We start from the raw sequence: 24,292 nt of genomic DNA, 5'->3' as shown, positions 1-24,292 counted from the left end.
CTCGATGCAAGGGTTGTCATTCGTACTATCACTTTGATTATGATGCAATTATGCAAGCTTCAAAGCACAGCTGTTAAACTGCTAACTGGCACATGTTCTTAGATTTTAGGTTTGACTAGCCATGAACATTTGAGAAGACAGTGGACATCCTTCAAAAAGAACCCACAGATACACTTCATGCTGGATGCATCAGTGAATACTGTAATAAAGATGGCCCTAATCTACAATGTGTACATGAGTTGTTTTGCAGATTTCATTTCCCGAACAAAACAGTGGTCAAAATGAAAAATCAAAACAAAGCCTAACCTCACTATTGTCATTTCAATGAGTCGGGAGGAAAATGTCTATATAAATTGAATATTATTCAGGATTTGTTCCATTTGTGGGAGCACAAATCTGATAAGAAGAAACACCTACTGAATGTGAGTTATTGTAAAGCAGTCATTGTCACGGAAGAGTATTCATGTAAAACTATAGTCTAGCAACGTTGATGTATTCAACCAGGGGAAGGACACACTCCAGTAAGATGATATCAGGAGGATATACTGATGAAATAAAATAAGGGAACACCAGAGGAGTGAGTTCAGTTTTATGGCTCACAATAATCCAGCAATAGCCAGAAATGAACTCCACACTTTGTGCCCATGTGGGGAATCAAACCCAGGTCTTAGGTGTGACAAGCGAACGCTTTAACCACTAGGCTACCCAACCACCCCTATCAAGGGAGAGATGTGATGAGCATGGAATAGATCATGATCGGGTTTATTTGACATCTTTCACACTATAGAGACTGATATTGAACTCAGACCTGACTTTTAAAAATATTTCTGTTTGTTGTTACTTCTTTCCATCAGTATATCATTCAGATATAAACATTATCACAATAATTATATAGAGGCACTTCATAACATTCCACCGAGGTCAGTGTCCACTTGTACTTGGAGCACTGCCTCCTGTACATAACTTCACTTGTGCTTAAGACTTAAATCATCATCGTTTTAGCACTTAGAATAATTAATGCATATGGGCTCGATCTTCTGTGTATATCTTCTGCCACACAAATCACAGTAACTTTCATGCATGAAGGCATCAACTGTTTATCAATGAAGACATATCAATGTGACAGCAAGGTTAATATCACAATGTATCCACTTCCAGACTGGATCCAAACCAGGGATTGTCTGAGGTGAACACCATGTCCATATGGCCAAGTTCAGCTGTCAGCCAGCTGACAACACTAGGTTTGCATGGGTCAAAAACACCACAGTCATAAACCACAGTCATAAACCCATAAGTTTCAACATACCTGTTATATAAATGATTGCATTTCCTTAATCTGAAGGTGACCTATACACCTCTCATTTTCAATTACAGCAGTATAGAAATTTAACCTTACCCAAAGTCCAAGTAAAATAAAATTTGCGAAGTACACAATGCAAATAACCGTTTATATATTAATATTAAAATCTACAGTAAATTAACTTTCCAAGCTACCAACATACAAGAGGACAATTTCTGAAGTGTTGGCATAGTATGTTATAGGGGTAGAGTTTACAGAAACACACACATATCTACACACTGCTATTCAGAAGAGGTATATAACGTTTACTTGCCTCCAGTGGGCTTAAACCTTGTTAACCTTCTCTATCTTCAGTTTATCAGATAATACACAAACAACTTTATCTGTAGTCAGGGCTGATATGCACCTCGGATGATTAAAGCGATGTCTTCAGGTTGGAACTGGTTTCATAGCGAGAAAGGACTCTTAAACAAAATGATGATTCATGAGAACAAGTCTTGATAAATGTAGGAAAATGACAATTGATTCCATCATGAAATAAACAATCTCTTAACATAGGAATCTTGTCACTAGCATCATGCATGGACGAAGAATAAGAACATATGGACTAAAACCATGAGAATATTAAGACTGAAACGTGAGCCATGAGGTACGAACCCCGCCCTCCACTGCATACAGGTTCAATAAAACATATACATAATATACAGATGGGAACAATCCTCTCCAACAAGGGGAGATAACTCTCCTAGTAAACAACAACCCCGTGGAATCACACAAACATCTCCACATAACGGCACTGGTGGCGGAAACATGTCCAGGTGGGAATCAACACAATATTGTCTGTACATGGTTTGGCTTCTTACCGGGATGTCTTGTCCCCAGTTAATGTGTAAGGGGGATTATAAATACAATATAGCTGAGTACTGTCAAACTTTGATTTCTTAAAGTACATATCTTGTTACAGGCAATAATTCCAATTAATTTCTTCAGAAAGGAGTCAGTTCCTATTCTTGATAATTATTTCAGTCGTAAATAATTTCAATATTAGACGAATCACGTAACTATAAACAAATCAGCGACAATTTAGCAACACATGATCTCTGAAACACACAAACTTGCTTTACAAAGAAATGATGAAGGCTGATGACTTGATTTTACAAGGAAACTTGGCATGAATCTTTATTGAGATATTCAATGGTTTTGTTGATACTGACTTGATTGAGTAAATCAACTGCTGTTGACTAAATTCATGACCTGATTCTGTCTAAAAACATTGGGTTCAAGTAGGGCAGACTGATCATTGCCTGTGTTAACACTAAAGTATGTGACTGTATGTGACTGTACATGACTGTATGTGACTGTATGTACACTGCGAGGCAGGACTAATATCAGTGACAGCTACTGGAGCACTCTACAACACGCTAGGTACTGGTCACCTAGTCATGTGACGTCCGGCTGCTGCCAGGGTGCGTCCACCTCCAGTCCCAGGCCGTTGAAACTGTCAAGGAAACATAAGTTTAACTACAGCTACGGTAGAGAAAAACATCAGTTCTGAAAAACTCCTAGCATATTCTACTCCTATTTTCAGATGAGCAGTGTCCCTGTTTCACAAAGCAATCGTAGTGCTATGACTATCGTAACTCCTATATTCGAGCAAAGACTTACGACAATGGTAGCAGTGTGTGAAAGGCGATCCTGATTCTAATTGTTCATTAGTTACAACTACAAAGCAGTCAACAAATAATAATGATAATACATGCTTTTATAATTTTCATCAATATACAACCACGATGTGCTCTGTGCATAAACATACCCTCTTTGCCAAGGAGACCCAGGTATCAAGTATTTTGTAATTAACTGTCAGCCCCATCCACCATGGTCACCACCCATCTACCTACTCTCTAGGAATAATACTGGCTGACTTGTGGGCTGTGTCATACATGTAACTATGTTTAACCACACGGTCAAGTATGAACACATAAGGGCTCCAGATAACTTTTCAACATCAGGAGTACGTACTCCTTATTTTTTCAATACATGAGTACTGGAAACCCTTAAGAGTACTGAATGGAAAGTAATGGAGTATCAGTAATCTTGTGTTTCGTTTCAAACATGCACCACAACATTGCTACTCTTGTGTAAACAGGTAAATAAACAAGAAAACAATACTTTTTCAGATAAATAAGACCGTACACCATTGCTGTGGTGTGTATCTGCTACGTTTTCTAAAATATTTCCTACTGTATCCTGGTATTTTTTATCCGTATATATGCCGATACGGCTCTTATCTGGAGCCCTGACACATGGTTGCTCAAATACAATGGTACTATTGAATCTTTTAACAACACAAGCTGTGTTCATTCCTTGTGTTATAAATTTTCTTAAACTGTAGACTTAAATGAGACAAAAGTTTTACTTTTCATATCCTGGAAAGCACGATCAATTATCAGGTATAAAACTTGGTTCTAAGCATTGCATCAACAAGTTCAGCTTACAATCAAAGCATGGGTGAGATGAAATGTTGCACATGAATTCCAACTAAACAAAAATCATAAGTTTTATTTCACAAGGAAAAACCAACATAAAACCTGAGACGTCAGAGACTACTCACCTATGGAGAAGACTTGTGTTTTCATGGACTAGAAGCATCACTTCTTCTAATGAAGACCTGGAGGTTTTAATCCTGAAACATAACACCACTATGTCAGGAGTTTTTTAACAGTTACTTTGTTCCTAGCATATTTTGATAAGTGAAATTTCAATTGTTATTTCAACTGTTCCATTCCCTATTAGAACCCAGCAAGCCATGGCTGGATGTTAAATTGGATCTGTTGAACCGTCTACTTGACCTGGATGTGTCATCTATCCAGACATGTGAATCAGTCCTCCTGTCTTCAGTCACAGGTTTATCTAGTCCAGACCGTAAAGATCTGGGTTAGAATTGGTCTCCATGAACCCTGCTCATCTAACCCGGCAACTAATGAGATCACGTAGATAGTCAACAAGCAAGCAAACAAACAAAACCTGGCCCAGAATATTTACAGGTTGATGGTATAGCAGGAATAGTGCTGACGGTGGCATAAAACAACATTCACTCATTGGTAAATGTGATATCTGAAGTTGTGATTCCACAGAGGTACCCACATGTCCAGCAAGTCTCCGCTCATCCCCTTCCTGGCTGAGGTCTCCTTGTTGACCTCCACTGTGAGGTCGTCCATTTTCACAACGTTGTCGTACTCCGCCAGACTGAGGTCCGACACCCCAGAGTCCTGCTCAATACACTTAAGCCGGTCCTCCACAATCTGCTGGTACTTCATACAGCACTGGAAGGAAGGCATTCATTGGACATCACTATGACACCTTGGCACTTCCAGAATTAAGTGATCAGTATTCTGTTTAACTTTTCTGTTAGATTTTGTTCTTTTATATTTCTAAAGTTCTTTCATGGTGTTTCTGGTCATCTTTTTAAATAAGTACACTCGTCCTAGGATTCTACAGGGGCATTCATCATTAGAGAACTATTAGTTTACTTAATCACTGTGTAACTATCTCTTCATTAGTCAATTCAAAATGAGTGAATCCATGGATACTGGTCAAATAATTTGTGAACTCATCAAGTCATTTAATGATTTGAGAATTCATAAATAGTGATCTCAAGATTTCTTTAATTCATGAATTATCTCAAGATTTGTGATTTCAGGGATAATGTTTATCTCACATGATGAAAATATAGGATTACTAATGAAAAGATCAAGCAACTCACCGAGTTGAGACTCTCCAAAAATTTTGACTGCTGATCAAACAGTTCTTTCAACTTAACTCCTAGAACTTGGCACTGACGCCAACACTGACAGGCACAGCTGAAATAATAATGATGATGATGGTGATGATGATATATGAATAATAATAATAATAATAATAAACCAAGCTGCAATGCTGCACAGTGACATTAGGTTTCATTATTATTAGGATACACTGTTTTTTGTAAATCTTTCTCAACTCCCTGGGGAACATACACCTCTGCAGTGTGACTGCATGCTGTTGAGAGTCACTGATCATCATATCACCTTCTGTCGGGTACCCTGCTGGATGAGTTTCTATGGGCTTCTTCAGTCAGTAAGTGAACAACAATTAAGGAGGAAACACATATTCCAATCTTTAAATTCTACTACGAGAGGTGAGGTGAGGTGAAATTGGGTTTAACGTCTTGCTTGAGAATATTTCGCTCATATGATGACCTGCATGCGTGTGTATGTGTATGTGCGGCTGCTTGTACTAGCCCAGACTGAAGCTGGTTTTATAGTGCTAGCCCACTGAGATACCATGCTGCAGTGAAGCATGAATACCCCACTCAGACACATTATACTGACTCCGAGCCGACCAGTCCTTGTTGTACCCATTAATGCCGAGCGCCAGGCAGGGACCAACAAGTACCATATTTTAACGTCTTTTGGTATGACGCGGTCGGATATCAAACCCGCGACCTTCCGCTCTCCGGGCGGACGCTCTAACCACTACACCACGGAGGCGGTCATACTACCAGAGAAAGTAGATAGATCTATATGAAAGTGGCATGGTGGACAGGAGAGAAATTGTGGACTTGCATTATTCATATAATGGACCACAACTTAATTAACTGCACACCTAACACAATCATTACAAAGTGGGACATTAGTACCAAACTGTATATACAATCTGCAAAACATTTCCATGACACACTACAGAATATGATCATTTTTACCATCAGTTGGTAAATCATTATTGATGAGGTCATGCACATGATCAATTTAAGCTTCTGAACAGAATGAATGACACTTTTAGCAATATCCCAGCAATATCACGGTGGGGGACACCAGAAATGGACTACACACAATGTGTCCAGATGGGGGATCGAATCCTGATCTCTGACATGACAATCGACCACTTTAAGCACTAGGCTACCCCACTGACTCTTTGTGATCAGGAATGTTCATAAAGCCATTAGTCGTACCTGTACCACTGCTTGTATGCTCCTGCCTGTAACTTGACTCTCTCATCCACAGTTTCAAAAATAGACTTGGCTTTAGAACACAATTCATTTAGGCTGCATCTGGAAACAGGATATGGAGAAAGGTGTAATATATATATATGATAAGAGCTAGTGGGTTTCTGAACAGGAGAAAAGGACAATTTGCTCCCTACCTTTCAAAATGGTGGATCTGTTCTTCGTTGTAGTTGAGGACCCTCTTAGCCTTGTCCTCCTTGAACTTGTACATGATGGCCTTGGTCTTGCCGCTGACCACCTGGATCCTTTCAAACCTGCACAACACATCACCTGGCTACACTCAGGGGGTGTACTTGTACTTGTACATCGAAGTTCATTCAGAACTGACAGCATTAGACAGAGTTAGAAGAAGACATGACCTTTCATGGACAACACTCAGGGAGTAAATATGTACTTGTACTTGTACATCGAAGTTCATTCAGAACTGTCAGCATTAGACAGAGTTAGAAGAAGACATGACCTTTCATGGACAACACTCAGGGAGTAAATATGTACTTGTACTTGTACATCGAAGTTCATTCAGAACATTGTAGACATTCGAGTTAGAAGAAGACATGACCTTTCATGGACAACACTCAGGGTAAATATGTACTTGTACTTGTACATCGGGTTCATTCAGTACATTTCATTCAGAACTGACAGCATTAGACAGAGTTAGAAGAAGACATGACCTTTCATGGACAACACTCAGGGAGTAAATATGTACTTGTACTTGTACATCGAAGTTCATTCAGAACTGTCTGTATTAGACAGAGTTAGAAGAAGACATGACCTTTCATGGACAACACTCAGGGAGTCAATATGTACTTGTACTTGTACATCGAAGTTCATTCAGAACTGTCTGTATTAGACAGAGTTAGAAGAAGACATGACCTTTCATGGACAACACTCAGGGAGTAAATATGTACTTGTGGAAGTTTGTCAGTCTTTGATGCCAAGAAAACTCCCTCGGAACTGACAGCATTAATTCGAGAAGACATGAACCTTTCAAGGAGAACACCTTCTGTATTGTGGCTAGTTCTCCACCTTCAGCATGCTTGTTTAGTTGCTGTGTTTGTATGTTGTCTAACTCTGGGTTAGAATTAGTCCTCAGCAACCCATGCTTGTCGTAAGAGGCCACTAACAGGCTCTCTGACTTAGATTGATGCTCATGCTGTTGATCACTGGATTGTCTGGTCCAGACACGATTATTTGCAGACTGCCGCCATATTGGTGGAATATTGCTGAGTGTGGCGTAAAACACCAACCAAGTAGTTCTGCACTCAGCATATTCCAGTTTTATGATGGTGATAAGTATATAAGCGAGTCTGGATGAAACACAGTCTAAGTAAACTTAGACTCAGTATTATTCGTTACACTGCTATAGTGAGTCTAACAAACCCTAGTCGAGGGCCGCGTCAGCTAACCTTTGAGCGACCTATGACCGTCCAATTAAACGTGAGACGGCCGAAAAGCTTTAACCAATCAGACAATGACTACTGGTAATTGTTAGGGTTCAGCAGGACTTACTAAACGGTTTTGGGATTTTCTCTTCCCTGGTCGTTTGACACTGATCTATCAACAAACGAAAATCCGCAATAAACACAGATATTTGACCTGGTTACTATTAGCTTATATTTCTGCAAGATGACAACCTTGAATATTGACAAAAACACTATTTTCAGCGACTGTTTACTCTTTGTGTCCTCCATGTGTATCACTCGGAAGATCGTGCAGAAAATAGCATTCGGAATCATTCGAGTTTTTAGGTAAAGGTTCAAACGGTATGTGCGAATGTTAACTTCCGTGATGTGGTAAGCTGTGTTCTGATTGGTCAGTCCAAAAGGTTAGCTGACGCGACCTCCTACTAGGGTTTGGTAGACTCAGTATAGCAGTGTAACGAATAATACTGAGCCTTAGTTTACTTAGACTGGATGAGACAATCCAGTGACTGACATCATGAACACTGATCTACTCAAATGAGATACAATGATGTACATTTACCAATAAGCTGACCACCCGATCCCGTTATAACAAGCTTGGATTACTGAAGATCAATTCAGCCGAGAACAGCAGTTGAAGGGAGGTAATCCTACACGATTTGATGATTTGGATATAACAGGATGACCACAAAGGTGAACAGTGTGATTTTTTAAAACCGTTATTACTTGAAATCTTTGTCTATCATAAATTTAAGGGCTTTCCAGACAATTTACCAAAATTCATAACAGACTACTTCATGAGTGATCTCTATACCTCGTTCTGTCTTCTCATGATCCATCTCCTCACTCATCTATCCCTATCCTCATCAACCATCTTCTCATGTATCTGTTGCTTTCTTCCCTTTCCCCATCATCACCTATCCCCTCACCTATCTATCCCCTCACCTATCTATCCCTCACCTACCTATCCCCTCACCTATCTATCCCCTCACCTATCTATCCCCTCACCTACCTATCCCCTCACCTACCTATCCCCTCACCTACCTATCCCCTCACCTACCTATCCCTCACCTACCTATCCCCTCACCTACCTATCCCTCACCTACCTATCCCTCACCTATCTATCCCTCACCTATCCTATCCCTCACCTATCTATCCCCTCACCTACCTATCCCCTCACCTATCTATCCCTCACCTACCTATCCCCTAACCTATCTATCCCTCACCTATCTGTCCCCTCACCTACCTATCCCCTCACCTATCTATCCCCTCACCTATCTATCCCCTCACCTATCTATCCCCTCACCTATCTATCCCCTCACCTATCTATCCCAGTCGGCCATCTTCTCCTGAACATTCTCTCACACACATCATCAGATAGTACCACACACTCCTCATCTCCTCCACTTACCATCTCTCCTCCTTGAAGGTCTTATCCTGTTTCCAGCTCTTCACTTTCTGGTGCATCTCCATCACCGAGTCTAATCCCTTCTTGGCCTGGTCCAGCATCTGCTGCACCTGATGGGAAGGTACATGACTTGTGGTTACTGGAAACAAACTTTATTGGTATGTCGGAAAATATTCTCTGGATACGGACTGACATGCTGCCTCTCACTTTGAGAGCATCAGGCTGACATTTGGCTTCTCACTTTGAAAGCCTCAGACTGACATTTGACCTCACTTTGAGAGCACCAGACTGACATTTGACCTCACCTTGAGAGCACCAAATTGACATTTGACCTCACCTTGAGAGCACCAGACTGACATTTGACCTCACCTTGAGAGCACCAGACTGACATTTGACCTCACCTTGAGAGCACCAAATTGACATTTGACCTCACCTTGAGAGCACCAAATTGACATTTGACCTCACCTTGAGAGCACCAGATTGACATTTGACCTCACCTTGAGAGCACCAGATTGACATTTGACCTCACCTTGAGAGCACCAGATTGACATTTGACCTCACCTTGAGAGAGCACCAAATTTTTGACCACTTCACCTTTGAGAGCACCAGATTGACATTTGACCTCACCTTGAGAGACATTGACATTTGACCTCACCTTGAGAGCACCAGATTGACATTTGACCTCACCTTGAGAGCACCAGATTGACATTTGACCTCACCTTGAGAGCACCAGATTGACATTTGACCTCACCTTGAGAGCACCAGATTGACATTTGACCTCACCTTGAGAGCACCAGATTGACATTTGACCTCACCTTGAGAGCACCAGATTGACATTTGACCTCACCTTGAGAGCACCAGATTGACATTTGACCTCACCTTGAGAGCACCAGATTGACATTTGACCTCACCTTGAGAGCACCAGACTGACATTTGACCTCACCTTGAGAGCACCAGACTGACATTTGACCTCACCTTGAGAGCACCAGATTGACATTTGACCTCACCTTGAGAGCACCAGACTGACATTTGGCCTGTGAGGTCCTGAGTGTCTCCTGCACCTGAGTCATCAGGGTCTGGATGTTGCTGCCACCCACGCTGGTGTTGAGGAGCAGTTGCAGCACACGTAGTTGCTGGTTCTGCAGCCGCAAGAAGTTTTCATGCCATTGCTGTGTGGCTCGGCAGAAGGGGATCAGGTTGTCAACAATGTTGGTCACACTGCTAATTCGGTTGTACAAAGTTTGTCTGGAAAGAAAATACAATTGACACTGATGTAAAAGAGCTTAAATGAGCCATGTTGATGTGAACCCCATCTATCACTGTTCCCTGCAAGAAGTCAAGTCTGGACCAGGCAAACCAGGTCAATACGTCCACACCATCACAGTAGCAGGACCCACTAGCAGCCTAGATGGGCCATCCCTTGGAATCACCAGGTCAACTGATATTCAAATCAGTGGGACCCTGGAATAGGGATTAATAAGGTCCACACCCATATCTAAATGGGACTATTCAAGACTGGGATTAGTGGACATATAGGACAGCTTGGGCAGTAACAAGACATAACTCAAGAAAGCTTGAAGTCGCTGAAAGTAATAGATTTATACAACTGGACTTTGGTGCAGCCCCACCTTTCAAATAGAGTGAGTGAGTGAGGTTAGTTTTACGCCGCACTCAGCAATATTCCAGCTAAGTGGCGGCGGTCTGTAAATAATAGAGTCTGGACCAGACAATCCAGTGACCAACAGCATGAGCATCGATCTGCGCAATTGGGAACTCATGGCATGTGTCAACCAAGTCAGCGAGCCTGACCTCCCAATCCCGTTAGTCGCCTCTTGGTTACTGAATATCAATTCTAACCCGGACCTTCAGAGGGTACCAGTTAGAGGGTGCAACCAGTATAGGGTCCTTTCAGTATAGAGGGTGTACCAGTATAGAGGGTGTACCAGTATAGAGGGTGTACCAGTATAGAGGGTGTACCAGTATAGAGGGTGTACCAGTATAGAGAGTGTACCAGTATAGAGGGTGTACCAGTATAGAGAGTGTACCAGTATAGAGGGTGTACCAGTATAGAGGGTGTACCAGTATAGAGGGTGTACCAGTATAGAGAGTGTACCAGTATAGAGGGTGTACCAGTATAGATAGATGGTGTAGTAGAGGGTGTACCAGTATAGAGGGTGTACCAGTATAGAGGGTGTACCAGCATAGAGGGTGTACCAGTATAGAGGGTGTACCAGTATAGCAATAACACACTAGTAAGATTCAAACCAAACTGCAAGGGGGGTCAAAATTCACTAGTACCTTGGAGCCATGGGACATATTTTTAAGTTGACATAACAAACTTTTGAAATGAAGAGTGAAATGTACAGTTTCTTAAATGTAAAGTTATTGAATTTATGAAATGCAATATTCTTCAATGAAATTAAAATGAAGCTTGGTGTCAAATATGAAGAAAATCCAGTGAATATTTTTTGCAATATCTTGCTTACTATCTTAACATGCAATTTAACATGCTGAAATCTTCAAAGTGTCTCTGTGACCTTGAAAATTAAGTGAAGGTCACCAAAATTGACTGGGCCCTGCGTCTTCCCTGGATGAAGCTTGGTATCAAATATGAAGAAACTCCAGTGAAGGGTTCTTGAAATATCTCGCTGACAAGCATAACATGTAGGTTAATATGCTGAAATCTTCAAAGTGTCTCCGTGACCTTGAAAATTAAGTGAAGGTCACCAAAATTGACTGGGCCCTGCGCCTTCCCCAGATAAAACTTGGTGTTAAATATGAAGAAAATCCAGTGAACGGTTCTTGGGATAGCTTAACATGCAGGTTTACATGCTGAAATCTTCAAAGTGTCGCCATGACCTTGAAAATTAAGTGAAGGTCACCAAAATCGACTGGGCCCTGCGCCTTTCCTAGATAAAGCTTGGTATTGAATATGAAGAAAATCCAGTGAACGGTTCTTGATATATACTATATATACACATAAAGAAACTGTGCATTGTCAAAATATTATCCCAGTTGATAAGTACGATAACAATGTCAAAGGTACATATAAACTTTAATGGAGGGATCATGAGACCATAACAAGTCGGGAGAATTTCAATTGAAAGTCAATCACAATGACGTCAAGAGTCCACAAAGCGGGACAAGGGTCAAACGACCATGTCGCAAGCTCAATAACGGGTATGTCCACCATCGGCATTGAGAACTGCAGTGCATCGACGACGCATAAGGCCTATCAAACGTGCAAGGAAGGCTTGTGGGATGTCACGCCAGATTCTCTCAAGTTCTGTTGCAAGGTCAAGGACGTTATCTGGCGGATGAGGAAGACGGCCTAGACGTCGATACATCTCGTCCCAAACATGCTCTAGTGGGGAGAGATCCGGTGAATTTGCAGGCCAAGGCAGTAAGTCAACATTGTGGTGTTGCAAGAAATCCTTGCCGTATGAGGGCGGGCATTGTCCTGTTGGAATGTTAACCCAGGGCTATGACGTTGCAGAAAAGGAATTGCCACAGGTCGAAGAATCTGATCCCTGTAGCCCACACCAGTTAAGTTGCCCTGAACAATCACCAAAGGAGTTCCCACCCCAAATCATCACGGAACCACCACCAAAGCGATTCCTCTCCAAGACACAGGCCTGTGCATAACGTTCTCCCACGCGTCTATAGGCACGTTGACGTCCATCACTATGGGAAATGTTAAACCTGGACTCATCTGTAAAAACAACATTTCTCCACCAAAACAAGGGTCTGCGGACATGATTTCGCACCACATTCGGGCGAGCTTGTCGATGACGTTGTGTCAGGATAGGCCGTATGGCGGACGCCATGGTCTGATCCCGTGATGAAGTAAACGCGTTGTCGAACTGTGTTGGGATGGATACGGCGAAGTCCTGGGATGGTTCGGGCAGTCATCACTGCAGTCTGAAACCTGTGGCGAAGATGGGTCACCCTTATCCATCTGTCCTGTCTTGGCGTTGTTACACGTGAACGTCCAGAACGTGGCTGATCGATGACAACATTTGTGTTCTGGTAGCGTTTCACCAGTGCAGAAATGGTGTTCCGGTGACAGTGGAAATGTGCAGCCACTTGTCATTGAGACATTCCCCCACGGACCATCCCAATGGCCTCATGACGTTGTGCAGACGCGAGCCTTGGCATGCTATGCGTTTCAATAGCCGTTTAATTTTTTGAACGATCGCAAGGGCAGGGGTTGAGCTTTCCAAAGTGACAGTATTGTGTGGCATTCATTTGCTCTGTTTCTCTTTCCCAGAATGCACGTGCAACAACGTATTGCATGTCTCAAGGAGGAACCCACTGACGTCACGGAACGTGGCACGTGCATGCATGTTGGATACATGTCACTAATCTCTGAGTTTAAATCCTTATGTGTCTACACTGGTTTGATATATTTAGATTTTAAATTTTTGTATGCACAGTTTCTTTATGTGCCTAGTATAGCTTAACATGCAGGTAAAATGTTAAAGTCTCCTTGTGACCTTGAAATGAAGGTCAAGGTCACCAAACCTGAGTTGGGCCTTTCTTATACTGTCATGAAACTAGGTACCACATATGAAAAGAATCTAGTGAACGGTTCGTAAGATATTCCAATTCGTACGTATGTACGTGGACGGACGGACGGAGCCTAATACTATATCCCCCGCTTTGCTCTAAACGCGAGGGGGGGGGATAACAAACATGTTAAATAAGACATAAGATTTCTCATTATTCATGATATTTTATGTGCCAAATCACATTATAGAATGTGGATGTTACAAGTGACAGAATCAATGCTCTTTCCCCCTCCAATAGTTGCACCAAACCATATTAGTATCGGTAACAGTTACAGGATTATCTGGCACTCAGCTTAATAGTGTGTTGTATTAAGCTGTCTGGCTGATGGTAGACTTAACACACGGAAGCACAACACTGAAACTCAATAGCTTTAGTGACCGAGGGTACTGAATTCATATTCCAAATCCCACCTGGCCTACAGACAAAAGACGGCTGATACACCCACCTATATTGTCTGACGGCGACATGCATGTGACAGCTCCGTGACAGCAGCGTCTCAACAGCGGGGTTTTGAACACAGCACAATGCTGCATTTCTTGGCCATGCTGGAGTCGACGTCCAAGTAGCCCGTGCTCTGTAGGTTGGGGAAGGAACCTGTAACATTTAGGGGAGCAAATTATACAGATGGCAGCCTCTAGTAGGCAGTGAAGCAATGATATCATGACATCAAACTGGCTTCAAGATAATAAGTATAGGCGTGGGCTTTGTGTTATCAAACATACAGATTGCATCACTGTTACACAAACAAATGGTGTGTTTAGCCAGATACAATGAATCAGGCTATTTCACTGGTGTAGACTGTCTTACAATCCTTGAACCAGATTATTTTCTCTTAAGCCTGCCCTTTCTTCCATGCTAAAGCTCTAAACGAAGCAAGTCTACATTTCCTCAGGTCCAGGGACTTCATTAGTGATACATGTCCTAATGCCAATGGATATACCTTGATGACAACAATCTGATGTCTCAAACTTCATAACCTTGTCCATCCAGAGAATTATCATGAATTCCCTGGAGTCATTTGGAAAAACAACTTCAGTTCAATGGTGACTTCATCACTCAACACTCAATCAGTAACTTGCCATGGAATTGCTATTGAAACCAATTTCTTACCAAAAACAAGAGTTCAACTTAGATCTAATTTAACTGTGGCTAGACCTTGAGGAATGTCACTGAATCAGAAGGCTAAGTTGTGTTAGAGGTGGCGTACTTCAAGGTGAGATGAGCACTGGTGATGCTCAGGACAAAACCATGCAGTATTGACAATGATAGAATAGAGACATGGTACACTGGATAACACTCTACCAGGACCAGAGGGAATTGTTCCAGTCAAGCCTCACTGGTACCTATCAGTGGCTAACATCTGTAGGGGCAGTGGGGTAGTCTAGTGGTTAAAGCGTTTGCTCGCCACACCGAAGACCTGGGTTCGATTCCCCACATAGGTACAATGTGTGAAGCCTGTCATGTCATGGTGTCCCCCGTCATGATACTGCTGGAATATTGCTAAAAGTAGCGTAAAGCCACACTCACTCACTCACTCACTCACTAATATCTGTATCATCTTGGTATCATCTCTGTATCCAGACAGCAGATACTTACCCTTGGCTGGCTTGCAGTAACAGAGATGGTCATCTGACTTGTTGTAGACAATGAGGGGGTGAGTCGGGGAGATGTCCAGGGGGTATGTGTGGACGGGGGTCATGTGCTCAACTAAAGAGGTCAGCTCCTGGCCATCATACAGGATCAGCTGGTCGCTGGCAGGAATGTCCGTCTGCTCAGCAATCCTCTCTTGGAGCTTGGAATAACTTTAAAGAATAACATAAAGAGATGAATGGAAATTTTCCATGAAATTTTTAAGATGTCAAATTTGTACTGAGTAGTTAATGACAACAATGTAAAAGTTGCTATCCCTTCCTGGGTCTCTTTTCTATTCTAAACATCATGTTTAGAGATATTTTTTTGCAAAACTATAGGAAGTGGAATTCCTGGTTACAATTGGTCCCCCTGCAATGTATGCTGGTTGTGAGAAACAACCAAATGGATCATGCAGTGAATTAGTTGACATTGAGTCAAGAGGTGAATCATTTATTAAAAAATTCAATCACTGATATTGTCTGGTCCAGTTTGGATGACACAGATATTTTGATGACACCCTCAGATAGCTGGAAACTTGTTGAGTGGGGCAATAAACCACAAACAAACAAGACAAAACTATTGGATGTAAATGTTATCAAACACAACTGAACGTGAACCACCAGGCCACTCACTCACCCATCAGTCCTATCAAGGAACACCCTGATGCTGGAACACAGGGCAGGACAGAAGATGTCTGTGCTCAGCTTGGATGTTATTGTGGCTGACTCGTGGAAGAATTTCTCAAACGGCATTGTTCTCTCGGGGTTCCGTTCAAGCAGAGCCGCAAGAACAGGGGTTATAAACAGCTTGAGGCCGCTGAAACCAGGAGGTATGTGACCAGTGGCCGTATGCATATGTCGGGCGTAGATTCTAGTCCGGGCGTAAGTAAAATGTGCGCATGGGTGTAACGTTAAACCAGTATGCATATCTTAGACGTAGCTCAAGTTACAACAGGTGTAGCGCTCCATATTTACACCACCTACCCAGCAGGCGTAAGCCAGTCGTAGCCCTGTAATGGCGGCAGATACTGCAGGCGATAGTTCTACAGAAACCGTATATTTATTCTGGTGGTTAAAAAGGTTCAAAAATCTAAAAATAGCACACTGCGCCTGGACGTAAATCTGTTAAGTCGGGCATAGTAACACCTTGGCTTAACCGACGTGTGCATGACGTGTAAGAGCATGGCACTGCTAAGCCCGACGTAGTGTGTTACACCTGACGTTAGCTACGCCCAATATGTGCATACGCCCACAGTGGTCAAACCACAAGGTCATTGCAGTAGTCGTTAACACAGCATCGGTGAAAAGTTGAAACATAAATAGATATAAACACTAAAAACATAATAACCACAACAATGATGAGTATTGATACTGTACTACATTCCCTACTCAAGCACATGTGCTCACAGTGCTATATGAGTATGACCCTGGTCAATGGATGAGAAAGCACTTGATTTTCATTCTGAGCTCCCTGGGGAGTATACAACACCAGCTGCCTAAGATGCCTAAGATGGTTAACAGTTACTGCCATAGGGATTTTACCCATGTTAACTGCAGCAATTTTCTGGTCACAATAGCTGGACACCTTCAACTGACATGCCGATGTGACAATGACTGCCAATGTTTCACAACAAAAATTTCCCAAAACACATACGTAATTGTACTTGAATAATTTGATTGAAAATATATAATAATTCTGTCCACAATGATTTGGCTGACATTACTGCACATATACTATACAGCATCCTATAGTGGCTGGTATATTATCATGGCTCACTTTGAAAGTCGTGATGTCTGTGGGAGCTCTCGGCTCCAGTCAATGGGTCCACCCTCACACCGCTGTACGCCGGATATCACGCCATATTCCTTCTTCGTAGTAATCTGATGCCTGGGGACAGAACACAGTAATGCAGCACCGTTCCTTGTCTAATACCATTTCCAAGATAACATGGACATTTGTCTGAATCTGTCACATGATAGTGAGGCTGAAATAAGAGCCATATAAACTAGCAAAATGTTCAGTAATGGACACGGAGTAGATGCCCCAGTATCATGGTTGGTTGGTTTGTTGTTTAACGCTGCTTTGAGCAATAATCCAGCTATAAATAATCAAGTCTGGAACAGACAATCCAGTGATCAACAGCATGAGCATCGATCTACGCAATTGGGAAACATGTGTCAACCAAGTCAGCAAGCCTGACCACCCAATCCCGTTAGTCACCTCTTACAAGCATGGGTTGATGAAGACCAAGTCTAACCCAGATCTTCATGGGTCACCTCCATATCATGATAGGAACAAACAAGGTATCACAATCCACACTTTGTGTTTGCCTCACACTAACTACCACCCCCCCGATTAAGTGAGTTGATTACATTGTCTCCCTGTTACGCCCTCCCCCGAAAGGCCTGAAGGGGAGGCTGCCGGTGGCTGTGTGGTATATCGTCACTCCCAGACTCCACAGGTCAACAGTGCCGAAGAACTTCTGTCCGGTTCCTCGTCTCAGAACTGCCCTCTCATACATGTCTGGATGCTGACAACAGGAGGGAAGCCACTGACAATTATTCACATTCATAGTTGAAAGAACATTGAAGCACTACTTACATGCTGCTTTTTTATTGCAAAAGACTGACTGACATGACACCTGCATGACATTATGCAGTCAACGAAAAACATACCAAGAGCTATTCTTTAATGGTGGAAGCATGGAAACATTCTTCATCTTAAAACACTGTAATTTCCACAGGTTTCGAGCATGAGTTTAAAAAAGAAACTGCTACAATTGCATCACTGATGATATTCTGGAGTGCGTGTGCACCACTTTACCAGGTATTCCTCCGTCCCGTACAGTGATGTGAATCGCTCCTCATCGTGAAGCTCTCGAGCTGCACCAAAGTCTGTCAGCTTGTAAATGGATCTGCAAGGAAACACTGTGTGCATATTACAACTCACCAAAATCAACACTGAAAAATCAATTACTGCAAATTTTTGCTCTGATGTCGTCATGATGTGGATAGGAAACCTGTCTCTCCTGCTTTATATATCTCACATGACCAAGAGGGGACATTCTGGACAGGACATTTGTTCTACATGTAATATGAATACAAGCAGTACAGTTACCCAGTGTACTGCAGGTATTTGATATCAGGCCTGAGGTTAGTGACTACGCAGATAGGATGAGAGTCGAGCAGCTGAGGTGAATGATATTGTGGATAACTGTACTGACGGTCAGTGGTGTTACTCACTACAATCTGGAACATATGTTATATTGGGGATTACACTTTCTTAGTAAAGTACAGATTCTAGTACTTTTTGTTGGGTTGAGTCCCATCCGGGATTCGAACCCACACCCTCAGAGTCAGGCACCTAATCGCCAGCACACAAAGTCGAATCCCGGATGGGACTTAACCCAACAAAGAGTACTAGAATCTGTACAAAGAAAGTGTAATCCCCAGTATAACATACGTTACATTTGACCACTTTCTAAATGGCATTGTGTATTTCACACTACAATCTGGAGTCTCACCTGCCATCTTCGCCGATGTGTCGGAGGATGTTGCCTGGTTTGATGTCTCTGTGTACCACATCCAGGTCATGTAAGTGCTTCATGCCCAGGGCTGCAGAAATACATGCCATCACTCATTATTACTCACTGACAAGGCTGCACTTTACAGGCGCATTCAGCACCCTGTCTTATCATGGGCTGAGCCATTTTATTACTCACTGACAAGGCTGCAGAAATTACTCATTATTACTCGTGAAATTCACTTACAGACGTGATTCAGCACCCTGTCTATGATGGGTGAGATTTCGACTTACAGACGTGATTCAGCACCCTGTCTATGATGGGTGAGATTTCGACTTACAGACGTGATTCAGCACCCTGTCTATGATGGGTGAGATTTCGACTTACAGATGTGATTCAGCACCCTGTCTATGATGGGTGAGATTTCGACTTACAGATGTGATTCAGCACTCTGTCAATGCTTTTCACGTAGCACTTGTACCTCCTATATTGTAACATAGGAGGTACGAATGCTACGAGAAAAATTACGAGATCTTTGGCTTACGAGAGCTTTGTGAAACGGGACCCAGTAAGTTGACTTACAGACATGTTTCAGCACCAGCAGGAATTCCTCTTCTGAAAGACCAAAGCCATTATCTGGTTCCTCCAGTAGTGTGAAGAGACTCCCATGGGGGCAGAGTTCCATCACTAGCACCTTCTGGTAGGCGGTTTGCTGGAACACAGGTAGTACTCAATACAGTGCAGGTGAACACTCAACCAGACACAGGTACACAGTCAGACACAGGTGCACACAATCAGTTGCAGGTACACATCCATTCACATACAGGTACAAATTCACCACATACAGGTACACGCCCAACCACATACAGGTAAACACTCATTTACATACAGGTAAACACTCAATTACATACAGGTAAACACTCAATTACATACAGGTAAACACACTAAATTACATACAGGTACACACTCAATTACATACAGGTAAACACTTAATTACATACAGATACACACTAAATTACACAAATGTAAACACTCAATTACATACAGGTACACACTCAATTACATACAATTACATACAGTACACACTCAATTACATACAGGTAAACACTCAAATACAAATACAGGTACACACTAAATTACACAAATGTAAACACTCAATTACATACAGGTAAACACAACCACATAGAGGTAAACACTCAGCCACATACAGGTAAAAACTTGATCTATTACATGTACACATTCAACCACTTGCAGGTAAACACCCAATCACATACAGGTACGCTCTCCTCCACATACAGGTACATACTAAACCACATACAGGTAAACACCCAATCACATACAGGTACACTCTCCTCCACATACAGGTACATACTCAACCACATACAGGTAAACACCCAATCACATACAGGTACGCTCTCCTCCACATACAGGTACATACTCAACCACATACAGGTAAACACCCAATCACATACAGGTCACATACCTCCTCGACATACAGGTACATACTAAACCACATACAGGTAAACACCCAATCACATACAGGTAAACACCCAACCACATACAGGTACATACTCAACCACATACAGGTAAACACCCAATCACATACAGGTACACACTCAACCACATACAGGTACATACTCAACCACATACAGGTAAACACCCAATCACATACAGGTACATACTCAACCACATACAGGTAAACACCCAATCACATACAGGTACATACTCAACCACATACAGGTAAACACCCAATCACATACAGGTAAAAACTCTCCTCCACATACAGGTACACACTCAACCACATACAGGTAAACACCCAATCACATACAGGTTCACGCTCTCCTTCACATACAGGTACACACTAAATCACATACAGGTAAACACTCAATCACATACAGGTAAACACAATCACATACAGGTTCATACTCAACCACATACAGGTAAAAACTTGATCTATTACATGTACACATTCAACCACTTGCAGGTAAACACCCAATCACATACAGGTACGCTCTCCTCCACATACAGGTACATACTCAACCACATACAGGTAAACACCCAATCACATACAGGTACGCTCTCCTCCACATACAGGTACATACTCAACCACATACAGGTAAACACCCAATCACATACAGGTACGCTCTCCTCCACATACAGGTACATACTCAACCACATACAGGTAAACACCCAATCACATACAGGTACGCTCTCCTTCACATACAGGTACATACTGAGTGAGTTTCCAGTTATGTGTGAGTTTATCCCTACCTCCTCTTCCACCGCCAGCAACTTGACGATGTTTTCATGGTTTAGTTTCTTCATGACCTCATATTCCCTGAACTGGACCTGGGCAGGACGCTGATAACTCGAGGCATTGAACACCTTCACAGCTACAGCATCACCATTCCTCTGTAACCATGGCAACACAGGAAATCATTATCAATCAATAGTCATAGTCTACAAATGCTGCACATGGAAAAGATATTTGAAACCCATGTATTCTCACTCCTTCAATCAACACAGTTTTGGCACTTCAGACTGGACTCTTAAACACCGAGTTAGTATTGGAGTGAGTGAGTGAGTGAGTGAGTGAGTGAGTGAGTGAGTGAGTGAGTGAGTGAGTGAGTGTTAAAACTTGCAGCTGTTCACCCAGTAGGAAATGGGTACCCAGTAGGATAAGTCATGTGACTATTAACCTTCTAGCACCTCACAGGCAGCTTGGGTTGTCCAGGCTAATAATAATTCGATTGTGTGTTAGTGCTTTGAACATGTGCCTCGTACATATAAAAGGCACATTATAAAATCACTATTATTATTATCAATGCTGCACTCTGAAATATTCCAGCCATACAACAGCAGTCCTTAATTAATAGAGGCTGGAAATGAACAATTCCGTGATTGACGTTATGAGCACTAACCTATTCAACAGGGCTACAATGACATGTATTAACCCAATCAGCAAGCCTGACCACCCCTTCCTGTTAATTGCCTCTTACTCAAGGATGGTACTCAAGTAATAAGGCTGTCATTGTTAACTGGCTATCAGTCCAACATTCTCAGACATTTCAATTCCAATGTCACTTCCCAGTATTTACCTTGTTCCTGCCACTGTAGACCATGCTGGTGGCTCCCTGACCCAGTGGCCGATTTAGGTCCCACACAAAGTTCATGGACCCTCGCAGGGCAGAAGATGAGGACGATGGCGAGGAGGAGGAGGACGTCATCTAGTGGCATGATGAAGACATGTACATTTCAAAGGAAGGATGGTTTTACATAGCTTTTAGCAAATATTCCAACAGTAAGATACCTCGGGTTTTAAAATTTTGTTTGTTGTTTAACGTTGCACTCAGCAATGTTCAAGCTATACAGCACCGGTCTGTAAATAATTGGGCCAGACAATCCAGTGATCAACATCATGAGCATCAATTTATGTAATTGGGATACGATGACATGTGTCAACCATGTCAGCAAGCCTGACCATCCATTCCCGTTAGCTGCCTCTTATGACAAGCATTCTAAGCCAGATCTTCACGGGTCTAAGGTTTGAAGGACAGACAGGGACAGCCCGGAAGGAATATGGCAGGAGCGTTACCAGGTCAAATGATACTTTTTTTCTTGCTGTTAAACACCACAGTAAGTATTTCTGCATTCACATCATGATGGTAGATAACCAAGTCTGAACCAAACAAACCAGTGACTGACATTATGAGCAATGCCTCATGTCATTAAGGTTAATGACCCTATTAACCAAGTAACTAACTCTGACTACTGACTCTGTCAAGACACCTCATAAGAGAAGCACAGGATGCATGGGACCAAACTATTCTAGCCTGTATATTTTTTAAATTGTGCCCAAGGGCACTCACAAAGATACATTTTGAATCCTTATGGAATTTATATGTTTATACTAACCAGAAGCAAGCGTTTCAAAATTAAAAATGTAAAATAATGTTTCATACTATTTATGGACTGATTCTCATCAAACTTGGAACTTGAATATTTATATACTTCTCTTAGTATCTTTTTTTCTCTCAATCTCATTTTAAGTTAAATGTTCTACTTTTCCTGCCATGTTGGATATCACATTAATTAAATATTTATGTATGACCAATATTTACAAAACAATTGTAAGTTCAGTTTTTGCACTTTCTTCCAAAAGATCCAGTTTTCACAGAAAGTTTATCAAGACCTGTTCGCGTGTCAGTGTGAGCAATTTTGACTGTGGCCTGTAAGTGATCCAAAAATGATCAATGAGCCATGCCATCTGGGGAATGATAACTATCAGTGAGGTCACCAACATTTTTCATGCCCATCCACAAGACCAAAATCTGTTATAAATTTCACTTTATCATGACCCACTCCCTTCCCCCATCTGTAGAATAAATGATCAGTCACTCAATGAAATAACTGGTACTGAATACAGTAACTATACATCCATATTTAGATAATTATATATGTAAAAAGGAAATCTTTTCATAGCATGTCACAAATAACAACATCTAGTCTTACACTGAATGTTCGTACAATACTATACACTCTGCAGGTACCGATCTTCCTTAAAAGGAAATTGTACGTAAAAGTATTTCGACACATGTGAACGTGCCATGTTTATTTGAATAATGTGAACATAAATGTAAGGATAAGATACTATATTATAGAGAAAAAACATGCATGGATCTGATGATGAAAGTAAACTTTGGTAAGTTGTGACATGATGTCTTACTGTCTACTGATGCCTGGGGCAAGTACACGACTGATTCTACGAAGTCTCCCATGTACCGGACTTTTAGTTTTACTATCGCCGTATTCACTCACGTTGTTTACGGCTGTAACACCTTCTGAAATCGTTATTTCATTCCTAGTTCCATCGTTATCCACGGCGATCGAAATCTGCCAAGAACATAGGCGGGTAGTATCCCTATTAGTTCGACCTGATAGACAGCGACTCCACTCTGACAGTAGTCAGTCACTTTTCAAGGTAAAGGTCGGGATGTTGTCTTTCGCTTCCGGGACGAAAGCTCCATACCGCGAATCAGTGCACTGATCCAGGTCGACGCGGCTACGAAAATATCATGTTAAGAGTTTACAAACTCTCCTGAACATCAACAAAAAGGATAGAGTGACGCATCGTCTGACTCCCACTCACATTTTTTTCGATTATTCACCAACCGTTGATATTGTTTCTTCACCTATCACGATGAATGAATAAATGAGAATCAATATTACTATTGTGACTGTGTGCCAGCGGCCCAAATCCTTCACTTACAAGTAAACTGGACAAATTTCCTGTTCCAAGAATCTGTGCATGTATACAGTTAATAGACCGATCCAGGCTAGCTATTCTCGAAACTTCGTAAGTCCTACGAACTTCTTAAGCCCATTCTTAACA

At 41.9% G+C, this 24,292-nt stretch overlaps 1 protein-coding gene across 1 annotated transcript; it reads right to left on the bottom strand.

Moving 5' to 3' along the window:
- Positions 1-110: 110 nt before the first annotated feature.
- LOC124282002 (serine/threonine-protein kinase TBK1-like) lies at positions 111-23,881 on the bottom strand. Its single transcript, XM_046718007.1, has 19 exons — positions 23,719-23,881; positions 21,999-22,127; positions 21,172-21,312; positions 19,483-19,612; positions 18,901-18,991; positions 18,201-18,291; positions 17,750-17,907; positions 17,154-17,264; positions 16,014-16,193; positions 15,289-15,547; positions 14,191-14,339; positions 10,181-10,418; positions 9,177-9,283; positions 6,482-6,598; positions 6,291-6,389; positions 5,064-5,160; positions 4,445-4,623; positions 3,912-3,983; positions 111-2,798 (listed from the first exon to the last, which is right to left on the bottom strand). Exons 2-19 carry the CDS (start codon positions 22,125-22,127, stop codon positions 2,741-2,743), a joined length of 2,406 nt encoding a protein of 801 aa, XP_046573963.1. The 5' UTR covers positions 23,719-23,881; the 3' UTR covers positions 111-2,740.
- Between the last annotated feature and the right edge of the window lie 411 nt (positions 23,882-24,292).

The sequence above is a fragment of the Haliotis rubra genome, unplaced genomic scaffold, assembly GCF_003918875.1.
Source record: "Haliotis rubra isolate DU_JTF1 unplaced genomic scaffold, ASM391887v1 Scf291, whole genome shotgun sequence".
In the NCBI taxonomy this organism is placed as follows: Eukaryota; Metazoa; Mollusca; class Gastropoda; order Lepetellida; family Haliotidae; genus Haliotis; species Haliotis rubra.
This window is presented reverse-complemented; position numbering and strand designations above follow the sequence as displayed.